General features: G+C 54.4%; 2 protein-coding genes across 2 annotated transcripts; both read right to left on the reverse strand.

Annotated features, from left to right (window-relative positions):
- Positions 1-1,807: 1,807 nt before the first annotated feature.
- Positions 1,808-4,589, reverse strand: H2BK1 (H2B.K variant histone 1). Its single transcript, XM_024564506.3, has 3 exons — positions 4,481-4,589; positions 4,074-4,333; positions 1,808-2,044 (listed from the first exon to the last, which is right to left on the reverse strand). Exons 2-3 carry the CDS (start codon positions 4,200-4,202, stop codon positions 1,808-1,810), a joined length of 366 nt encoding a protein of 121 aa, XP_024420274.2. The 5' UTR covers positions 4,203-4,333; positions 4,481-4,589.
- A 2,103-nt stretch (positions 4,590-6,692) lies between these two features.
- On the reverse strand, positions 6,693-20,392 carry ABCF2 (ATP binding cassette subfamily F member 2). Its single transcript, XM_024564530.3, has 15 exons — positions 20,151-20,392; positions 19,276-19,474; positions 15,045-15,257; positions 14,397-14,579; positions 14,142-14,313; positions 13,020-13,115; positions 12,181-12,283; positions 10,976-11,071; positions 10,706-10,825; positions 10,529-10,618; positions 10,057-10,167; positions 9,550-9,612; positions 9,238-9,366; positions 8,220-8,423; positions 6,693-7,299 (listed from the first exon to the last, which is right to left on the reverse strand). The coding sequence occupies exons 2-15, from the start codon at positions 19,430-19,432 to the stop codon at positions 7,162-7,164; spliced, it is 1,875 nt and encodes a 624-aa protein (XP_024420298.2). The 5' UTR covers positions 19,433-19,474; positions 20,151-20,392; the 3' UTR covers positions 6,693-7,161.
- Between the last annotated feature and the right edge of the window lie 1,659 nt (positions 20,393-22,051).

Genomic DNA, 22,051 nt, shown 5'->3' on the forward strand with positions numbered 1-22,051 from the left:
CCAATGTTCTAAAGCTGTGAGGGGAGTGATTGGGGACCCGTCTCAGGGGACGTTCTGGAGGCAGAGCCCGGAAGGGAGGGCCGGCTCCCTCATAGCAAGCCTGGGAAAGTTAAGGCAGAGTGTGGGGGCAGCTTTTCTTGTGCGGATCAACTAAAAGAACGGTCCCTACTGGAAAAGTCACCCTTAACAGCAAGGCTCTGGTGAATGTTTCTCTTTTTAAAGGTATTGTTGCAACGCACTTCTCCGCTGGAGGAACCCCATATTCCTTAATGCAGACCCAGCCCCATTGGCTCTGCTCTGTGACTGCCGGAAAATAGATAAAGGTTTTCTCCTGACTCCGGTCAGCTGGTGGCAGCCTGTTTGGCTCAATGCTATGTAGGGCCTTATATACACACCTAAGGCACTGGGCAAAGGAAAGGGGACAGGGGAGGTGACAGCAGGAGGAGCCAGAGATGAGTTCTCAGGCGTTAGTGTGCATGTGAGTTACCCGAGGATCTTGTCAAACATTCGGGTTCCGATTCCACAGTTGGAGGCGGGCCCGAGATTCTGCATTCCTAAGAGGCTCCCGGCCACGCACACACTGCTCATGTCTGAACGGCACTTCGGGCAGGAAGGTAGGAAACCCACCGGGAGTCTGGAAGAGCTGAGGCTCAGTGGCCAGATCTGGGCCTGACCCCGCTTCCAGCTGGGAGACCCAAGCGTGCATAATTGGTTCTCATCTTCACTGCCACGTGGGGCTCTTTATAAGAGAAAATGAGCGGGAAGGGCGCTTTTTGGTAACAGCCAAAAAAGAGACTCTCACAGAGAGTCTCTTCCGCACCTGGAGTTGAAGGTGACTGGCTGAGTCTATACAGTCACGAGGAGAATGTAGTGGATTTGGGACTTGGTCGCTGACGCCTGCCCCTCTGCCCCATGCCTCCACGCTGGGGAGAGCATCTATGGGTCACATGCCCACAAGCTGGAGCAGAGGCTGAATGAGAGAGAAAAGGCATGTGGGGTCAAATGTCAAGCGGCGAGCCTGGGGGAGGGACATATATACATGGCCGTCGTACTTTCTTGCAATTTTTCTGTGGGCTTGAGATTTTTTGAAATAAAATTGGGGGGAAAAGGCAGGAGTCTCAAAAACCTTCCCAGCAATCCATTCTGAAACAAAGGGGAGGAAGATGTGAGGGGAGAATGTAAACATCTCACAGACCCAGGCAGGCTATTCGGAAGCTGGTTCGGGCCTTCCGTTTGTACAGTGAGGAATACACTTGTGTGGCCCCCTGTGCCCAGCAAGGGACAAAAACGAGACCTGGCCAGAAATGGTGTCATAAAATGCGGTCTGAAGGAGTGACACGGGAGGAATTTCAGGCCCAGAAAGGGCGTGATGGGAGCAGCTGGCCAAGTCCAATGTCAGCTCACCACCGATTCGGTGTCCAGCCTTTTGGCGTCTCTGGGCTACACTGGAAGAAGAGCTGTCTCGGGCCACATGTTAAATACATTGTGACACGTAATCACACAAAAATCTCATGAGGTTTAAAGTAAATTTACGATTCTGTGTTGGGCCACATTCACAGCCATCCTGAGCCGCACACAGCCCATGGGCCGTGGGTTGGACACCACTGCGTAATATTTATCACATGCGCTCATGGGATACACCCAATAAGCAGTTTTTAAAAAAAAGTATGAGCTATTATTCCACCTCGGTGGCCATTAAAAGTGACAATACCCTTGTCCCAAATCACACCTCACCTTCACATGTCCACTTTTGAAATCACCACAGTGCACGGGAGCAGTTCACCCTTTATTTAGCTTAGGCCCCGGGTCACTTGGTACTGGTGTACTTGGTGACGGCCTTGGTGCCCTCGGACACGGCGTGCTTGGCCAGCTCCCCAGGCAGCAGCAGGCGCACGGCTGTCTGGACTTCCCGGGACGTCAGTGTGGTTCGGCCTGAGTACTGGGCCAGCCGGGCGGCCTCACCGGCCAGCCGCTCAAACACGTCGTTCACGAACGAGTTCATGATGCTCATGGCCTTGGAAGAGATGCCAAGGTCAGGGTGCACCTAGAGGAACGATAATGAGGAGGCTCGACCTGACGCCCCAGCCTCAGGTTGGGGACATAGGACTGTAAGGCCACCTCCCCACCTCTTCCCAGAGGCCAAGAGGCATGGAAATAGGGATTCGTTTCTATACTGCCGTCTCCAAGTTAAAAAAGAAAACACTTAACTGCAAGAGGTAACACTATCAAGTTCTGGTACAAGCACGTGTCAGCTGAGGAATGGAATTGGTTACACAGTGTTTTGCTTTCTCCATCAAATGCATTTACATAGTGCTTCAGCATGTGGAGGAATCGTAGCTTGTACCATCATTCCTCTCCTAATGGACATTTAGGGGTGCTCTTTTCTCGTCATCAGATTGTGTTATACTAAGGATACGTCTTTGGACACTTGTACAAGCAAAAGGAAGGTTATTCCTTGACGTGGGACTGCCAGGGGAAAGGGTGTGTGCACTGAGCTTGGTGGACTGTTCCCGAATTACCCTCCAGAGAGCACACCCATGCGACCTGACGTCAGCATCGGACGAGGGGAGTTAGGAGACCCGGGTTCTGTGGCTGGGCCGTGACTTCCTCTGTCACCTCAAATAAAGGCCCTTTCCTTGGCCTCAGTTTCCTCTTCTGTCACGCAAGCTTTTGAACAAAGTGATCTCTTGTAAAGGGGACCTGATACCTTCCTAAAATGTGAGTGGGCGGACAGTGTTTCTTATGAAGTGGGGGACAGGTGGTTCCCCAATGACATCCATCACACCCCCAGTGCAGCCAGAACTGGACGCCTCCGGTCGCCACTGACAATAGGCAGTCTGAGCCCCTACGAGGCTGGTTTAGCCTGGAGCCCAGGTGTCGGCATCCCATCCCGTTCTCCTCGGGGCTGCCGGTGGGGTGAAGCAGCGGCTCCCCCACTGAAGGGGTCTGCAGGGTGCATGGGTAACCCACTCAGCAGCTCTCCTCGGCAAGGCTGGCCCTTCCCAACCCTTCCCTCACAGTTTCGAGCCCCAAAGTTAGGCTAAGCTGCAGGGCTCCCTAATACCCACTCCCCCCGAAGCTGCCTCTCTCTTCAGGACACTGGGTCCGTCCTCTGGTTCTGCCCCCCTAGCCACCCGGCCCCACCATTTCCAGAGACCAGGGTTGTCTTGTCACTGAACCTGTTCACGGCACTCAGACTGGAGACAGGCTGCAACTCTGGGGTCTCATCTAATGGGGGTGGGGGTGAGAATCTCAGGCAGATTGGAGAGACCTGGGCAGGGAACAGAGCCACCCAGCCTCCTCCTGGCCCTGACTCAGCCTGGGGTCACTCACTGGTTACTGGGGGCCCACTGGTGCCCCCCAAATTTGTCAGTGAGCAAGTCCCAAGGGTTGGTGCTCCTCATGGGTGCACGGGTGGGCTGCCTGAACAGAGAGGGCACCTTGGGTTTGGGGGGGAGGGGACCAGCAGGAAGTAGGGCTAGGCCAGAGCTGGGAGCAGGGGGCTGACCTCAGCAGCTTTCAGGTTCTGTGACCAGTCAAGCCAGTGACCTTTCATGGGCCTCAGGTTCCTCCTGTGTAAGGCAGACCAGACCCCAGCCCCTCAGAGACTGAGGACCACTCGTCTGCACAGCCTTCCCCGAGACTGAGTTCACACAAAGTACGCCTCACCCTTGCCGACACCCACTGGAACTTTTTGTTTGCACCATAACATGTTTGGCACCTGAGTGATCACCTTCAGCCCAGTATGTTCCCCTGGCCTTCCCTGTCTTTTGATTGTGTGCCACCTAACATGCCACCTGAGCATCTCGTCTGTCCAAACACCCTGTAAGCTTTCGTGGACTGTGGTGGGGAGCAAGGTTTAAATATCCCCTGCACATCACAGGTGCATGGCAGGTACTGAGAGGGGTAGGGCCCTTCAAGATCAAGTTCGACCCCCTTGAGAGGGGTACGGTGTGCATAAGGCCACTGTCTCAGCGCCAGGGCTAAACTGAGTCCTGACTCTCAGCCCAGCGCCCCCTCCAAGGCTCTCTGCCAGCACGTTCCACCACGCACACGCCGGCGCCAGGTCTCACCTGCTTCAGCACCTTGTAGATGTATATCGAGTAGGTTTCTTTGCGCCGGCTCCGCTTCCGGGACTTCTTGTCTCTGGAGCGACGGCCCTTTCGGGCCCCAGACGGCTGCAGCCCATGCTCCCTGCTCATCTTCCTCCTCCTCCTCCTCCTCACACAGCTGCCTCCTGCTTCTGGGGGCCACTTTTATGAAGTGGGCAGCAGCGGGCCAGGTGGGGCTGGGGACCAGCACCTGGGGTGGAGGGGAGGGGCTTGGCCCCACCCTATCCAGAACACGCTCTGGGTTAACCCTGAAGGAGATGATTGCTCTCTTCTTGCCCCCAAGTGATTTCCTGTCTCTGAACAAGAAACCCTGCCCCACCCATCTCCTCTAGCTGACCACCCCCCATGACCCCCCAGCATATCACAACCTTGTTAGGGCTCACACACCACCAGACGGCCAAGCAGTCACCCAGCACCCACTGGGCTGGCGTGGCTCAGTGCTGAGGAGAGTCGGAAGGGACGCAGGCACACTCTGCCCATAGAGCCCAGAATACAGGGGAAGAGGCGGGACTGGTTCACAGGAAACAGTCAGGCAGAAGTCAGAGGGCCACAGTGTGTACTGGGGACAGTTCAGAAAACTCAGCGGGGCCTCCAGTGGTCAGAGGGGGCATCAAGGAACAAATGGGGGTGGGCAGCTGGTCTTGTAGGACAGCTACCATTCAGCTGGGGTGAAGGGAGAACTGTGATTGGGAAGAATGGGGAAGGTATGCAGTGTGGGAAGCAGAGTGGAACCAGCGTGTGCGGGGCGCAGTGTGGCTGCCGAGGTGGAAGATGTGGTGGGAAACCAGGGCTGGGAGGACTGGAGGAGCCCGGGGAGAGAAACCCTGGCCGTTCCCACAAAGACGAGGTGGGGTCCCCATGGAAGTTAGCTGCCCAAGCAAGGGAAAGGAAGGGAAGGGAAGGGCAAGGCAGCTGTTAAATGGAGTGAGTTGTCTCACTTCGCACCTGCGGGTGAGCTGGTATTCCAGGCCCTTGAAGGCTGTGATTAAAGGAACCTGAAGCCACATGGGAAGCACAGGCTTGGGGAAAGGCCATCCGAATCAGGGAGAGGTGGGAGGACAGCGCAGACAAGCATCACCTGTCTGTGGTGAAAGGCGCCTGAGCAAGCACCCCACACTGGACTCTCCCCTGCACTCCCTTCCCCACATCTGGCTACGGCTCCCGTGCTGAGGTTTGAGAGGACCAGGAGGCCGACTCCTAGTCCAGAGCAAGGCACCGCTTACTTTAGGCATTTGCAGAAATATCAGTTCTGTGGGCTTTGTAAGCATTCTCAAGATTTTTGAGATTGGCTTTTCTTTTGGACAGTCGAGCTGACTTTCCTCTGGCTCTGAAGCACCCCACTCCCACCACCCCGTCCCTTCACACCTGAAGTACACCACTCAGAGACCCAGCGACCTTCAAGCATTCGTAACATAGCCAAGCCCCCCACAGGTCACTCTGGATGCCATCCCCCCTGAGCCAGGACAGACAGGCCACTGTGCTCCGGCCCCCACTTAGGGCACCAAGTGGAGCCGGGAGTCCGGGCCCCTCCTCTGGCCTTGGGCTCAGCTGCAGCTTCTCACCTGACACTCACCATCCCTCTGCGCAACTGCCCCCACTGCCCCCGCTCAAGCAGCTCTCTGACTTCATGTCCATTTGAGAAGATCCTTCTCATCTTTCCTGTTAGAGGACCAAGTCCCGCCTTCTGGAAAACTTCCCTCTGAATTCTCTGCACCCTAAGACCTAAGTCACAGTTAGCATCTGATTTATGCCACCTTGTGCCACCATCTTCAGTCCCGTGGGCTTTCTCATTAGACCACGAGCTCCTTGGGGGCTTCCACACCGCCTGGGGCTTTTTCAGTCTCTGATGGACCGATGGACTGTCCCGAGCCCTGAAACACCGTGGCTGCCAAGGTCTCTGAGGGGAGTGAGGAGTCCGGTCAGTGAGAATGGCGGCAGTGCAGAGCCTTGGGTTGGAAGCCAGGCAGTGCTGATGGAAATGAGGGCCGGGGCAGGCAGAACAGTGAAACCCCCTGCATTCGGCCGGGGCAGCAGTGCCTGGACTTCCGTGGGAAAAAGCACCCCCTGACCATTTCTGCCCCCCCCTCCCCCCACATGGAATCGACGGGTCTGGAGCCCGGGAAGCATCCTGAGTGTTGCGGCGCAGGTCACGTGTGGCAGGAGAGCCTCCGACCACTCTGAAAACCATGCTCTTTATTTTCCATAGACCAGGTTCTCCAGGGCTGGTCCCACAGCCAGCAGCGTCAGCCTTACCTGGAGACTTGCTAGAATGTTCCTTCTTGGCCTCACCCCCAGACTACTGAACCAGAAACCCTGGGGAAAGACCATCCACCCGCGCTCTAACGTGACCCCAGGTGATCCTGACTGTGTTCAAGTTCGTCAACCATAAGCCTAAGAAAAGGCACAATTTCAAGCCAGCCCAAGGGACCGAGAGTTCTTGTGGGTCCTGCGGACTAGTCCGCAGGCCACATCCGCCCCAACACTCACCCAGCCCTTGCTGAGGGGAAGTGGCCGTTGGCAGTGCATTGAGGAGGGGAGCAAAGGGCCCAGGGACCCAAGAAGGCAGTCAGAGACCATGGCTTCTTCTTTCTTTATTGGACGCTTTGTAGATGTCACGCAGGTCTAAAAGTTACACTGTTAAATAATTATTTAAAAACCGATCAGGACCAAGGCCCTGATCCAGAGCTCCAAACCAGAAGCAGAAAGGAGTGGGGGCGGTGGGCTGGGGGTACTCCTCCAACATCACCAAAACCCAGAAACCAGGATCCTAAGCTCCTTCACAAGCCAACCAGGATATGGGCCCTTGGGCCACCCCTCAGGTGCCTCTGGCTGCATCACTGGGGTCAGGAACCAGCAAGTGGCTGGCAGGGACAGCCAGCTGAGTCCAGACGTGGACGAAAACAGTTGGAAGGACAGGAAACGGGCAGGTGCTGTCCAGCCGTAGACAGGACCACAGAATGCAGCTAAGGCAGGTGGGAGCAGGGGAGGGCTGGGGAGCGGCATTGCAGCAATGCAGGTGTGCGGCCCCGCGGCCCGGCCGGGACAGGGCTCACACGTTGTGGGTCCTCCTGGTAAGCTGGGGCTCCTCGCCCACCAGCTTGGACTTGAGGTGCTCCTTGTAGGCCAGGATGTCTCCAGGCCACTTGGTGATTGTCTGCTTCTCACAGACCCAGATTTCTTGCGCTACCTAGAAAGCAAGTCCCAGGCTTCACCCTCCTGGCCCACACTCTCCCACCCCTGCCTGCTCAGAAGGCTGTCCTTAGGGAATTCTGGGAAGAAAACGCCACAGCCCACAAGCCCCTTCACCAGCCTCATGGCCAGCTTCCCGTTGGTGTCACTACCTCCACGTATTTTGGGGTGTCCTAACGCAAGGGCCCTGTGACCAGCAGGTTAGGCACCCTCCCAAATGGGACCTCCCGTGTCCTCCTGATTCCCAGTTCCCTTGGAGGGCCCAGATCTGTTCGGAGGCTTCACTCTCAGCTCCCCCCCCATCTCCCCCAAAGCTCCAGAGACATGACCAGCAGCTTTTTCACCAAGGGCCTGGGGTAGCCCTCTGTTTAATCAAATCCCCTTGAGCGCCCTGGCTGGTGCGGCTCTGTGGATTGAGTACAGGCCCGTAAACTGAAAGGTCGCCAGTTCAATTCCCGGGCAGGGCACATGCCTGGGTTGCAGACCAGGTCCCCGGGTGGGAGTGTGTGAGAGGCAACTGATCGATGTTTCTCTCCCTTCCTCCCTCCCCTCTCTCTAAAAATAAATAAAATCTTTAAAAAGAAACCCTCCTTAGTATACTACCACTATGTCTGGGCTGAAGAATCTCGGGATAGCAGCAAAAGTGCCCTGTTTTCCCAGCTCCCCCTGATTATGGCCGACAATATCAAGTAGGCTAATGTCCCCAAACAGCTGCTGAAGAAATGAAGTGTTCCCACTAAAGCGTTCTAAGTTTCCCAAAGGGCCCTAAGATCTGGTCCAAGCCCCGCCATCGATGCCCCTGAGCCCCTTTCCAACCCAACACACGGGTTAGGTGTCCCGTCACGTCACGATGGTCCTCCATCCAACCTTCTCCTACGTGCCCTGCGCCAGGCCTCTGTCCTGAGCCAGGAGCCTCACCTGCTGAATGAGCCTGAAGTCGTGGCTGACCAGCATCATGCCACCTTCAAACTCATTGATGGCATCTGCCAGGGCGTCGATGGTCTCAATGTCCAGGTGATTGGTGGGCTCGTCCAGGAAGAGCATGTGGGGGTTCTGCCAGGCCAGCCAGGCCAGACACACTCGGCACTTCTGCCCATCAGACAGGTTCCGGATCGGGCTCACCTGCATGGAGCCGTGACGCTGGTATGAGTCGGTGGTGCCCCCACTCAAGAGCACGGCTCACCTCTCCCCCTCCATTATTATTGCCACTTCACAAAAAATGGGACCAGGAAGACCCAAGTTCAGGCAGTGAGGTGGTGGCTCCCAAGGCCTGGAGGGACACCTCCGGAAGCCTGAGGCTCCTGCCATCAGCAAGGCCGCCCCGCGCTCTCTCCCAACACGTCAGTCTCACCGACAGAGCATCCAGAGGGCCCTGGGGCCAGATCTGAGTCCAGGAACTGTTCTCTAGGGCAAGTTTTCCTTGAGCACTATGGCTCATCCTGCTGGCCGGGGGCAGGGGCACGTCACGGACTGGCACACTGTCCCTGCCCCTCCCTGGCATGGAGACCTAAATGCTCTGCCTCAGCAATGTGCAACCCGAGTGCCACAAGAACGTTACGACACGCAATACCCGCCTGCTGACTCGGGCACTGAGACGTCTTCCCCAAGGTGGTCAAATTAAAAAATGACAACAGCCAGCACAGCGACAGCCGTCTGGTGTAAATAAATAAAAATTATAGCTGTTTGTGTGTGTGTATCAGACCAACAAAAAAGTCTACTTTTGGGTGTGCCACAGAACTGCAGCAATCAGCTTGTGAGCCATGAGGTGAGAAAGGGCGGACCTGGCGGCTGTGCACCTGGCAACTTAGTGCGGAGGAGAGGGAACCTCTCTCACTCAGGGGCTGGACTCAAAGGAGGAGACTCGGGGGTAGCTTCCAAGCCTGGGTGGCCGGGACAGTGTCTCTCTGGGGTCCTTCCCCATGCCCCGTCCACTGACCTGCTGTTTCCCAGTGAGACCGTATCGCCCAATGATCTTCCTCATTTCTTCCTTCTCCTTGATCTCTGGATAGCACTTCATCATGTACTCCAAAGGCGAAAGGTCGAGGTCCAGCTGCTCTTGTAAATGCTGCAGGAAAGAAGGAACCCACCCAGGTGTGACCAGCATCCAGGAACCTTCAGGGCCACTTGATGAGTAACCCACACCCTCTGCCCAGGCACCTGTTCAAGGAGAAGCAGGAGCCCAGTTGTTCACACACAGCCCCCTCCCCACACCCCAGGGTGCTCTCCCACCTCAGCCCAAGGCCTGCACCTGATGGTAGCGCCCTATCTTGACATGAGAGTGTTTTCGGATCATCCCGTCTGTGGGCAGCAGCTAGAAAGGAAGAGCAGTAAATGGAAAGATGAGCATGCAGAAAAGGAGACCCGGCAGAGGCAGACCCAGGCAGAGCAGGGGAACAAACACGTGTTCACACTGGATGAGACTCATACAACTTCCCACGCAGGTCCTACACCACCTCAGAGGCTGCTACTCTGGCCCCTAAAACACACTTAGGGGGATACACTGAAGCAGATGTTCTCAGCACACCTACTCAGCGGTGGCTGAATGTCTACTATGGAACGCCCCACACTGTATATATAACGAAGGACTCGGACACAGACACGACACACGTTTTGCACAATAAAAACATCTCTCAATGCACAGGTGTTCAATGCTGTCATTGAAAACAAAAAATATTGAGACGCAGGCCTGTGCTCTCTCTCACACACAGTCTCCCCACTCTCTCCTGGAAGCCCCTCGCCCCATCCAGCCCCGCACCTCTCCAGTCAGCAGCTTCAGAAGAGTCGATTTCCCTGCTCCGTTGGGCCCTACCAGAGCCACTCGTGTGTCAAGGTCAATACCAAACTCTAGATTGTTGTAGATACAAGGCTGTGGTGGGTGGGAGAGAGAGATAACACAGGGCTAGGGCACCGACAGGCCAGCAGACAGACCCTGCCAAGCCCCTAGCCACTACCCCCCAGAGGAGGTGGCAGTGTGGAAGGAGGCCGCTCTCGTCACAGACTCCAGCCCACCGCTGCCACCACAGGCCCACTGAGTACTCTTCCTGCTGAGTACTTCAGAGGGGCCACTGAGTCCCTGAATGAGGTACCCCAGCTGCCACACCTGAAAACCCCCACACCCCAGGGGTTAAGAGGTATGTTCAGCACAGACCAGGAGACTCTCTCGCCAGGTGACGTCTACCCCATCAAATGCGCCCCAGCCTTGTGACCACACATGAGACGAGCCTCACCCCATCTTTTGTATACTTGAAGCTCACGTTCTGCACCATAATGACGGGTGGGGGGATCTTGCCACACGGTGGGAAGTAAAATGACAGTGTCTAGGAAGAGGGCAGGGCGTTTATCAGGTTGGGTCCGTCCTTAACCCCTTCGCCGTAGGCCACCGCACTGCACCCAGTCGGACCCACCTTGTCGCTCACGACCCTCTCTGTCAGCCCTGACGCCATCATCTTCTGTAGCGTCTTCTCCTTGCTCTGGGCCTGCCGGGCCAGCTTCGCACTGCCGTGCCCAAACCTAGCGATGTAGTTCTAGAAGAGACCAGACAGCACACAACTCGTCCTAAACACAGGGTAAGAACTTACTTACATCACCCCCTCCTGACCTGCGCCAGCATCCCCAAACTCCCCGAAACCACCCCCATCCCGGAAAATGTGAAATCGGCTCTACAACTGCCCTACCTTCATGTGCGCAATCTGATCTTGCTCCCAGTGAAACCTCTTCATCTGGTTCTCCTCCAGCTCCAGCCGTGTCTTCACATACTGATCATAATTACCCTGTGGGGAGACGCGCCAATGAGGCAGGCAGCGTGAGCCTCGGTCCCGGGTTCCCCCTCAGGGTTTGGGGGCGCAGGATGGCATGCAGCTGGGTCCCAGCTATAAGACTGTGCAATGTGGAAGGAGGAGGTGAACTAAAAGAGCATATCCCGACCTGGAACCGAGGTCTTTCCAACCGTGTGCAAGAGCCCAGCCCTCACAGTGGCCACAAAGACACCCACAGCAGGGGGGCAGCCCTGACAACCACTGTCGTGCAGACAGCACAAGGCCCACAGCTGCGCAGGGGCACCGCCTCATACCCCCACCCTGAGAGGCTGAAGCCCCTGCAGCTGACAAGAACTGCTCCCGGGAGGGAAGACACTAGACCAATCAGATGCAGGACTTGGCACACCGCGAACAATGGGATGGCCATGGTTTCTATCTGCAAAATACTGGACTTGACCTAAGCATTCATCAAAAAGCCTCTGGCAAATAAGGTACAGGACAGTCACACAACGAAATACTATGCAGCCACTAGAAAGAACGAACTTGATTTAGATGTACTCATATGAAAAGCAGTCTACGATACAGTAAATTTTAAAAGCAACGGACAGGAGAAACTGATTAAGATTATAATTGTGATATATATACAAAAAGTTTTTCTACAAATGCTTGCGAGCACACAAGCAATTTCTGGAAGGCAACGTAAGAAAGTATCAGTACTCCTGTGGCAAATGTAAGATGCATGAACAGGACTTCCATGTGATTTTCTTTTGTAATAGAGACGACGAAAGGCACAGAGCAGGCTGTTGAGATCCTGAGGCCCACTTTGTGGGAGGAGGGGCAAAGGTTTGGTCACAAGGCAGTTAAGCAGCCATTCAGGAAGGCAGAGGGCAGCCTGGGTACCACGAAACCACTCTGCCATTGGGCAGACACACACATACACACAGGCTGCCAATCCATGGCTTCTGGCCTGAAAACAATTACTTTGGGGGTACAATAAAACAGTCTGCAGGATTCCTTGTCCACATATTTTTATGGCACTAGGTAGAAAAGGGTTTGTGTTTTGAAGGAGAAGCTCAGAGAGCCGGTTAGCGCAGAGGCTGCTGTGGGGAGGCCGGCCCACTCACCGTGTAATACTTCAGTTTCCTGCTGTGCATGTGAATGATGTTGGTGCAGACGCCGTTCAGAAAGTCCTGGGAATGGGACACGAGGACCAGGATGCGCTTAAAACTGCAAAGCCAAAGACCCAGTCAGGGAGGTGCCGGTCTGCAACAGCAAGCTGAGAGCCTCGCCCTCTCCCACCCTTACCCTGAGCACCTGTCAGACTTACTGGCAGCTCCCAGCTCTCAGGGAGGACCTATGCTGCTGGTGCCCCGTCTACCTGTCAGAACACTGCTGCCTTCCAAAGTGTGGTGAGGCAGCCTCAGTTCCCTCGTCCGCTAATGTTCAGTGGAATGGAGTGGACACACAGTGACAGCAATGGAAGGACAGAAGTGGAGTGCGTGAGCCCCCACAGTGCATCTAACTGTGGGCGGGAGCATGGGGACAGGCACAACCGCAACCGCCACGCTCTTCTTTTTGAAAGAGGGTAGGGAGCCACTGCCGGGTCCGCTGGAAGCCTCCTTTCAGAGTTGGCCCAACAGCCCACGTCACTTGGCTCTTTAGCCACAGGGACCACTGCCGTATCAGCCTTTCTTCCTTGGTCACTCACTACGTCATGATCTCAGAAGAGAGCTCCCCTTCATACGATGCATGTACATACGGTTAAAGAAATCGCCTTCGCTAACGACAACCCACCCACTTCAGACCAAGGAAAAACAATGACACACCAAGGGCCACCCTGATGTGCTCACCACGCTGTCACTCCGGCCTCACTTCCACCCATTCACTCACTGTTCTAGTACCAGCGTGGTTTCTGGACAGCCATTGGCTCCAGACCCTGCCCATCCCCAGCCCTGCCCCTTACGTCTTTAGCTCCTCTTCCAGCCACACACAAGCATCGAGGTCCAGGTGGTTGGTGGGCTCATCCAGGAGCAGCATGAAGGGCCGGATGAAGAGGGCTCTGAAGGACAGGCAAGGACAGAGCCACCTCAGCCTTACAGACACTACGCAGGCAGGGGCTGCCTTGCCTGCTACCTGCATTCAGTTCTAGGTTCTGCACCTCAGGAAAGGCAGAACTGGGAGAGAAGCTGGAGTTGAAGAGCATGGAGTGAAGGGCAGGAAGCAAGCTGAGGGACAGTGTGCTTTGGAGATGAGGCCGCACAAGTCCTCATGAGTCTGCAAGCCTGTTACATGGAGGTTGGTGGCCGCCAGGAAGACGAAAGGACACAGAGGAAATAAATCGCTACAGCAGAAAGTATTCGGGTAGGACCGATCTGGCAGGACTGCCAGACTCCAGCAAGGAGGCCAGAGAATGTTCTTACATGGAGAGGCAAGGGGACAGCTCTGGTCACCATGTCTGTGGCGCTATGCAGCATCCTGACTGTAGTTTCAAAAGCTCTCCAGGCAAACCTGAGGCGGCCAGTCCTGGCCAGCACGTGGACTCCCTGTGCCCGGGCGGGAAGGCACACACTGGCAGCACTGCTGAAGCAGCGTTACCAAGGCTCACCAATGCACCCGGCAGAGAACTGTGGGCTAAGGAACCACCTGTTTAACCTGAGACTTTCTGGGGGGGGGGGGTGGCGCAGGGGGTGGGGGGGGTTGCTGGTTATAGAAACTCACTCCGGGTCCAGGTCACACGAGGGTGAGAAGAACAGATATCTGAACAGCTGCCTACCATTCTATCCTTACAGAGAAAAAAAGAGAAGTATCGAAGTACAGAAGGGGTGAGAGGGGAGTCAGGAGGGAAGAAACAGACCTATCCCACATTTACCTGGAGCTGGCCTCAGGGCTCCTACACACTGTGCCGGAAACCCAACAGCGACCCTTGGGCCAGGAGCCCGCATGCCGCCCCTCCACGTCATTGCTGTCTGTGTCCTGTGTGGCACTTACTGACCACTGACCCCTGTTTGACACAATTCTACTGGAGTGACCTTTCAATCCTGACAGAGAGGGGGAGCTACAGAGGGTGAAGGAGGAAGGGACTCACCTGGCAAGGGCGACCCTCATCCTCCAGCCCCCACTGAAGTCTTTTAGTTTCTTGCGCTGCATGGCTGGTGTGAAACCCAGCCCGTGCAAGATCCGCGAGGCCCTCATCTCCGCCTTGTCTGCGTCCAGCTCCTCCAGACGCTCGTAGAGCTCCATGAGCTTCTCACACTCCGCTATGGGCAGTGCACAGCAGTGAGTTCCCGTGCCCTTCCTGGGAGGAAGACCCCCATGCCCACGCCCAGGTCTGGGGCCTCACCATCCTCGTGAGCCAGCCGCTCAGCCTCCCTCTCCAGCATGGCCCGCTCCGTGTCCACTTCCATCACACACTGCAAGGGTGTCTTGTCACTAGGGGGCATCTCCCGGGTCAGATGGTAGATGTCGATGTGCTCGGGGATGGGCACTTCCCGTTTCCCGATGGCAGAGAGCAGCATGGACTTTCCTGAGGGGCAGATAGAGAACGGGCAGGGGACACTCAACACAGCTTTGCCCGTCATTCCCCTGCACCATGTCCTCCCTCCAGCCGGGCCACAGCCTCACCGTTTTCTCAAGTACCTTCCTTCCTTCCATTCATTCAAATCCTGCTATTATGCCTTCCCCATCCTCAGAACACCTTTCCTCCAATTCCTCACCCTCCCCTGCTCTGTGACAGCTGTTCACCTATGGAGGCCTCGTCCGCCACCCCACCCCTCCCACCCACTTCACCAGCACCTACCGTCTGTGGCTACTCGTGTGGTACTCACCACATTCTGCTCTGTCGTGCTAGATCCTTTTCCCTGGGCATACCTGCTCTCCCACCGCTACCGTAAACCCCTTGCTTTGTACATAGCTGGTGCTACCTAATACTTGCTGAGTGACAGAGGAGCCAAGGAGAGATACCTCCCACCTCGCCTTGCAAGGGCCTCACCAATTCCATTTAAGCCAATGAGGCCATAACGGCGGCCTGAGTTTAATTCCAGTTTGGTGTCACTGAGCAGCTCTTGACCGTGAAAGGTGAGGGAGAGGTTGATAATGTGGACATCAGTACTGTTGGGGTGAGAGGCCAGGACGCCAGTGACAGCTCGAGCAGCAGCTTTCTTCATCTCAAAGTCCTCCAGCTCCTTGGTCAGCAAATCCACCTCTGGGGACAGAAAAACAAAGCAGTTTAGGAAGAGGGCCGCGAGAGGCTCCGCCCTCAAACAAAAAGGCTTCTTGTAGAGCGTCCAGCTTTTAACTGAGGGTCCAGGTTTCATAGTGGGAATGACTACAACTCCCAGCTGTCCTCGGTATGTGTTACATCGATTAGCAGATACTACAGAGGTGTGATTCTCTTACTCCATGACCTAGGAAGCTTCTATACAATGCTTCCAGGAAGCTCTGCTACCCAGAAGGGACCAGAGTGAGAGAGTGCACAGGGAGATCGAGGGAGGCAGGGCCCAGACCAGGAAAGCCAGGAGTCCCCCAGCCTGGGGGGCTTCAGAGAGGCAAGGTGACCACGAGACAAGTGGTTAGCTTTCTGCCTCTGCTTTGTCAGGCACTGCTACATGTTTGGGCCGAGAAGGACTGTCACTGCTCACAGCTCACCTGCCTGGCTAGTGGTTGTTGAGCTACAGCGTTCTTCCCCACCTACCTTAGCCCTCCTAGCACTCACGACACTCACACCTCTAACCTCCATTTTATCAGTGATGAGGGCAGGTAACACAGCCAGGACAGGAAAGGCTAGCAAGTGACAGCCAGAATTTGAACCAGTGTCTGACCCCAAAGCCAGTGACTTTACCTATCTCCCCATGTGACCTTTCCATAAAGGAAAGCACCTGCAAAGTGGTGTTGAATGCGGGACAGGAGTGGAGTGGGGGGGAGTCTTGGTGAGCTTCTTCCAGAAGAGAAAAGGTGATCTATTTACCTTCTCAGGAAGGAGTCAGAAACAACACATGGGGCCCCACTATTCTCTAGTCTTTGCTGCCCTTACCTGGGCTCCCTTAGTGATTTTACAGTAGAGCCCGGGCACTGAGAAAAGCCGTGCGCCTGTCCTCAGGAACAGCACAGTTGGGGCAGAGGGGGGAAGGACAGCTTGGCACCCTCCCCGGCCAGGCAGGCTTGTGGAGGGCACCTCCAAGGGGGAAAGTGGGGTGGTGTGTGGTCAGTCTTGGGTCACTCTCTCAACACCCCTCCTGTCAGGTTACCAATGTCGCCACTGGTACCCACCCCGCTGCTACACCTGCTCTGCTCGCCAGGAGCCAGCACTGAGGGCAGAGGATGTCCCACCAGGCAGACGGCGGTCACTCTGTACCCACCTCAGCTCCCAGGACAGGGTGTTATATACAGAAGTGCTAGATGATTACTTTTTGAATGGAGGCCCAGTCTTTAGTTTTGATGGCAAGGAGGAATTTTGACAGTCTCTGCAATGTGGCTGAGTTACCAGGCTCCCCACCGCCCAGCTTTGTGCTAATCCCTGTTCCAGAAGCAGAGAAGATGGAGTAGGGAGAAGTTTGTGGTCTAGACCAGTAATTGCTAAACTTTTTCTTAAAGAGCCAAATGGTAAATATTTTAGAGTTTACAGACCAAGTGGCAAAATCAAGACTATTATGCAGTGTCTACATTACTATTTGAAATGTAACCATCTAAAAAAATATATAAAAAACATTCTTGACTTACTTGGGAGGGGAGATAGCTTTAAAAAAAGGCTGGACAGCTGCCTCTTTTTGTAAGTACGTTTTATATGAACACAGCCACACTCCCTATGTACACATTGTCTGTGGCTGCTCCCTCCCACAGTGGCAGAGCTGAAGAGCAACGGAGGCCGTATATATGGCCCACAGGGTCACGGGTATTCACTAGTTGGGACTTCCACAGAACATATTTGCTGATCTCTGGTCTAGATCTCCATCTGCTCAGGCAAGGGGAGGTCAAAATGAAGGGAAAGCTATATTCCACTTTCTTTTGATCTCTTCTAGTTTATAGTATCTATGACCTAAGTCATCTTCTGAGCTTCAGAAGTAAGTGACTTAAACAGACCCCACTGTCTACCCTACAACATCCCTGACAACAAGCTCAAAAGACAAGTAAATAGCATTGAAGAAATGCAAGAGGGATTCTGGAATAAACTTCACCAGAGAGAACATCGTCCCCTCTACTCATTCCCCAAACAAGGGGACCAGCTAACCCCAGTGCCTGTCCTGGAGCCTCACATTCTAAAGGAGGTTGAACTGTTGGTCAGAGGAGAGGCTTCTTTGGTACTTATTTTCATACCTTACTACCTAAGGAAGGCCATGTGGCAATGGCCACTGGTAAAGGTTGGAAAATGTTCACCTGCAGCTTCAAGGAATCCCAAACCCAGGGAGGAGAGAGGACTCAGTTTTGGGAGAGGGAGCCGCTGACCTATCAATTATGAAAGCAGAAATGACCCTGGGCCCTGGCAGTAAGAAATGTTTGGAGCAGCTTGGGAAGAAAACACATTTCACATTTCAGAAGAGCAGCTGCCAAGGACACAGGGTGAAAACCAAAGCCCCCGTGTTACTGAGATGGGGATGCAACAGCTGGGCTCCCTGGTGAATTCCATTTGCACAGAGTGGGGAAGGGTGAACACGAACGCTTTAATGGGAACAGTGGACAATAGTCTCAAAGGGGGTTCAGGTTCTGACCTTTTCAATTCATGCAGAAAGTACCCACAGAGCTGATGATACTGCTCACCATGGTCCCTGAGGGCCGCTGGGGGACCCCCACTCTCTAGAGATCACAACTCAGCCTGCTCCTTCACCCCATCATTCTTACCTTCCCATCCCCCCACTGCGCTGACTGGGAATAAAGCTTCCCCATGGCCTGACTTTAATGCACCAGCTTTCTCCCAAAATTCTTATGTTGGAGACAATTCTTACCGCCCAGCTCTCTACTCTCAATCATTTTTAACTCCCCTTTTCTGAATTCCTATCTGTCATAGCTTGCATTTGTTAGTAAGTCTCCTCTGCTCTTGAAACCTTTACTTAGTATCTCTACCTGCAAGTATTACTTAGTAACACTACTTAGTATTACCCAAGATGTGATCCCTGCACTCAAAGACCAAACAATTTAGATGAAAAACACAGAAGACACAACTTAACAATGTAACAGTGGAAGGCAGCATAGTAAAGTATACTTACTAAAGTATAGTAAATGGAAACACTGGGGTCAGGTGTGATTGCAAAGTGTCAAATGTAACCAGCACAAAGACGGAGTTATTAGAACTTAAGTGTGTAAAAGGGCAGAAGTGTGGTGACTGTTCAAGTGATGAGAATCTGGATGGAGCAGAGGCGTGTTTATGGAATCTTCAGGGTGCAGGGAAGAAGGCTGGGAACAGACCACCAAGGGCCTGGAATATTCTTTCTCCCACGCCACCTGTTTCTCTCCTGGACTGTAACTTATGAGAGGGCAGCCTGTGTGAATGGTGCCTTAGTATGGAGCACAGTGTCTAGCACTTGAGAAGCGCTCACTAAATAGTTCCCAAAATATAAATATCAGAAATCCATCTGTTCCCCAGGAAAAACCCATGAAACAATTGATATGTTTTTTTGTTTAAATTTTTTCCCCTTCACCCAAGGACATTTTTTCATGGCTCGCAGAGTCAGAGGAAGGGAGAGAAACATCAATGTGAGAGAGAAGCACCGATTAGATGCCTCCTGGGCGTGCCCAAACAGGATCTTACACAGATCGTTTGGACCAGGGATCAAATCCGCAACCCAGGTATGTGCCCTCATTGGGAATCAGCGTCGCTCCAAGTAAACCAAGCCACCCCAGCCAGGGCCAATGGATAAGTTTCTTACCAGTACAGTCACCATCCCTGGGAGGACAAGGTCATAACGTGGCAAAGAGCCTGGCACACTGACCACCAGGTGTAGAAATGGAAACTGAGAAAGGGGCAGGGAGCTGACTTCCTCCTCATTGTCTAGTGGACAGAGCCACACGGCAGCGCGGCGGTCCTATATGCTTCCCCCGGGGACCTGAGAACCCTGCCTTGAACAGTAACAGGATGCCACAGGCCTGTCTCCAGTGTTCAAGATCGTGAAAAGGCTCGGAGCACCAGACCGCGCCGCCTGGCCCCAGCGTCAGGGTCCTGACCCCCGGCTGCGGCAGCATCCGTCAAGGTGCAGTGACCATCCCAGGAACCCACCTGTCCCTCAATTCACCTGTGGTCTCCTGGCCATTGACGTCCTCATTTTTCTCTGCCACCTGTGGCTCTGTGACAGCATCTCCGTTTTCTTCATGTCCCTTTTTGGGCCGCTGTCGTGCTTTGGCAGCTTCCTTCTTTTTCGCAGCCTTCTTCTTGGCCAGGTCGGAGGGCATGGTGGCGAACCACAGGGGCAGGTTACTGTTCTTTCAGGGAGCCTGAAGGAAGGCAAACACCCCAAAAGTCTAAACTTAGGGACAGTGCCCGGGCCCTGCTCCATCCCTAGCAGGAATTTTCCTTTGGAGCCTCCGCGACCCGGCTCCGCCCCTGCCTGGTCGCTCACAACTTTGTCAGAGTCTCTCAAGCCAATGCTGATCTTCGCCGCTCTTCTAATCTTAACATCTCTTCCCTCGGGCTTTGTCCACCAATCCCCACGGCCTGCCTCGCTCTGGAAACGCTCCTCCTTTCGGGGCCGCCAGACAGGGGCCAGGTCCCGCTCCTCCGCAGAGGGCGGAGGTCCCGTCTCCGGTGTCCCCGCAACTTGGCGCTCCGCGCTCTAGCCGGCCGCCTGTCTTGGCTCGGCTGCCTGCTCCCGTCCGCCTCGGGCTTTCTCTCCGCCGTCCCCCTCCACACCACCTAGCCGTCGCACCCGGCTTCTTCCCGGGACGCACTAGTCCCCCTTCCACGGCGCCCGCGGGGGGACCCCTCAGGGTCTCTTGACACGCCACCCCCCGAACGGACCCCCATCCCCGCACGTCAACCTCTCCCCCTTGGCCTTTGCTTCTCCCTCGCAGCCTCCTCCATCCATCCCGACCCCGTCCCTCCTCCCTCTTCCCATCCTCCTTCCCCCTCACTGGCCGGCACCCTCCCCCAGCGCCCCTTCCCCCAACTCACTGGGCCTCGCCGCTCGGCCTCTGTCGCAACAGAGCTGCTCCTGGGGCTCCTCCGCGTGCGGCCGGCTCACCAGCCAATCAGCGGCCCGCGCGGCTCTCGGCGCGCCGCCGCTCAGACCCCTGGGAAGTGTCGTCCTGGAGTCGCAGCCGCGGAGGCTGAGAGCACTCCCGGAGAACTACTGCGTATCCCAGGGGCCTCCAGGCTCGTGACGTCATCACTATGCGCGGGGCCGGCGGGCGGATTAGAGTCCCGGAGCCCTCTGCCAGCAAGAGTGCGCTGGCCGCCGGAAACTGCAAATCCCAGCTTGCTCCTCGGATTAGCGGGCTGGGTCTTCCAGGCTCTACCCAACTCGAAAATCTGTACTGTGGAGACACGGAGTGTACGGGGCGTCCTTGCCGGCTTGGGCAGCGGGACGAGCGACATTTCCCAGATGGTATCAGGCGGGAATGGGTCGAAAGAATGCGCAGAGGAGGGAGGCGGAGAGAGGAAGGAGGGAGAAGCGGTGGCGAAGAACGGAAAGAATTGCTGCCTGAAAGAAAGGCGTCCTCGTTTCTTGAAACTGGGTTGACCAAACTTTTTAGAAGGTGCCGATCACTGTTCCCAGACCTTGGCCGCTTGGCCTACCCGCCCCAGAAATGTTAGGTTCCCATTGGAACCATGTAAAGTTTGATGGGAAGAGCCCTGAAGTGAAAAAACAAGACCCCTTTTCTGAGTGTACCTTTATCATCAGTTAGTCGTGTGACTTTCCCCGTTACTTTTCCTTTGAGCCTTACTGTTAGAATTTCTCACAGACTCCTCATTTACAACGTAGGATTTACATTTGTAAATCCCAAATTTGTAGTCTCAAATGCAAGGCAGGCTTTTTGTGATCCTCGTGAACAACTCCTGACTCCTGACCGCCAGGGACGCACCATCAGTGACACAGCTGGAGGGAAGCAAGGGAGCTGATACCCCTCCGAAGCTTAAAAAGCCAATTCAGCCCCCCACCCATAGAACCAGTTTTCTTCCTCAAACTCGATGCTTAAATAGAACCTAACTACTTGTACTTCAGGTAATCCATTTATTTCACACTTTCATGCCTTTGAAAATACCTTTTCTTTTTCTAGAATACCCTCCACCAGTTAAGTGTCCGTTGTAGGTCAGGCTCAGAGCTGGATGCTGGAGCTATAGTGGTTACCAGTCATTCCCTAATTTCCTTAACCTCAGGACACTCACACTTAAGAAGGTACATTTAGCCCTGGCTGGTGTTTCTCTCCCTTTCCCCTCTCTCTAAAAATAAAATATTTTAAAAAGAATATTTAAAAAGTAAACCATGGCATATGAGTGGTTAAGTGCCTTAAAATGTGCTGCTGAGGTTTATTGGATTGAATTCAAGAGTATGAATTCTGGGAGCAAACTGCCTACATTCAGACCCCAGTGCTACCATTTCAGTGTGTGACCTTGGGCAAAATAATGGTAGTACTTACCTGGTATGGTTGTTAGAGTTTGGTTCTTGCTAACTGGCTAATTATTACTTAGCCAGAATTCTGCTAGGCTTCCTTCTTGCCCTTTTCTGCTACTAGCAGAATCCTAGCCTAAGTATGCATTAGATATTTATTTAATTCAATACATTTAACAAACAGTAGGCATCAACTTTGGGCAGGAACACTGTTTTAAGTAAAGAACATAGACTACAGTTGACTGCAAAGCCTTTCTTTATGAAGCAAAGAAGTTGTATATGATGTGGATCACATGAAATCAGTGTTCCAACCTCCTGGGACCCCTGTCTACAATGTGCTTCCCTCTCTCAGTCCCATTAAAATGCGTTGTTACAGGCAGGCTACAGGTTACGGAGCACTAACATTTATTATGCTCTTTCATTTATGCAATTCCATTTAATTCCCCCCCCCCAACAAACCCTG

The sequence above is a fragment of the Desmodus rotundus genome, chromosome 6 (genome assembly GCF_022682495.2).
Source record: "Desmodus rotundus isolate HL8 chromosome 6, HLdesRot8A.1, whole genome shotgun sequence".
In the NCBI taxonomy this organism is placed as follows: domain Eukaryota; kingdom Metazoa; phylum Chordata; class Mammalia; order Chiroptera; family Phyllostomidae; genus Desmodus; species Desmodus rotundus.

Coding starts and splice junctions, on each gene's coding strand:
- H2BK1 (XM_024564506.3), bottom strand. CDS start 4,202: ATGAGCAGGGAGCATGGGCTGCAGCCGTCTGGGGCCCGAAAGGGCCGT. Junction 2,045..4,073: donor TCTACAAGGTGCTGAAGCAG/GTGAGACCTGGC, acceptor TCGTTCCTCTAG/GTGCACCCTGACCTTGGCAT.
- ABCF2 (XM_024564530.3), bottom strand. CDS start 19,432: ATGCCCTCCGACCTGGCCAAGAAGAAGGCTGCGAAAAAGAAGGAAGCT. Junction 15,258..19,275: donor CAATGGCCAGGAGACCACAG/GTGAATTGAGGG, acceptor TTCTGTCCCCAG/AGGTGGATTTGCTGACCAAG. Junction 13,116..14,141: donor ATGAGGGTCGCCCTTGCCAG/GTGAGTCCCTTC, acceptor CCTGTCCTTCAG/AGCCCTCTTCATCCGGCCCT.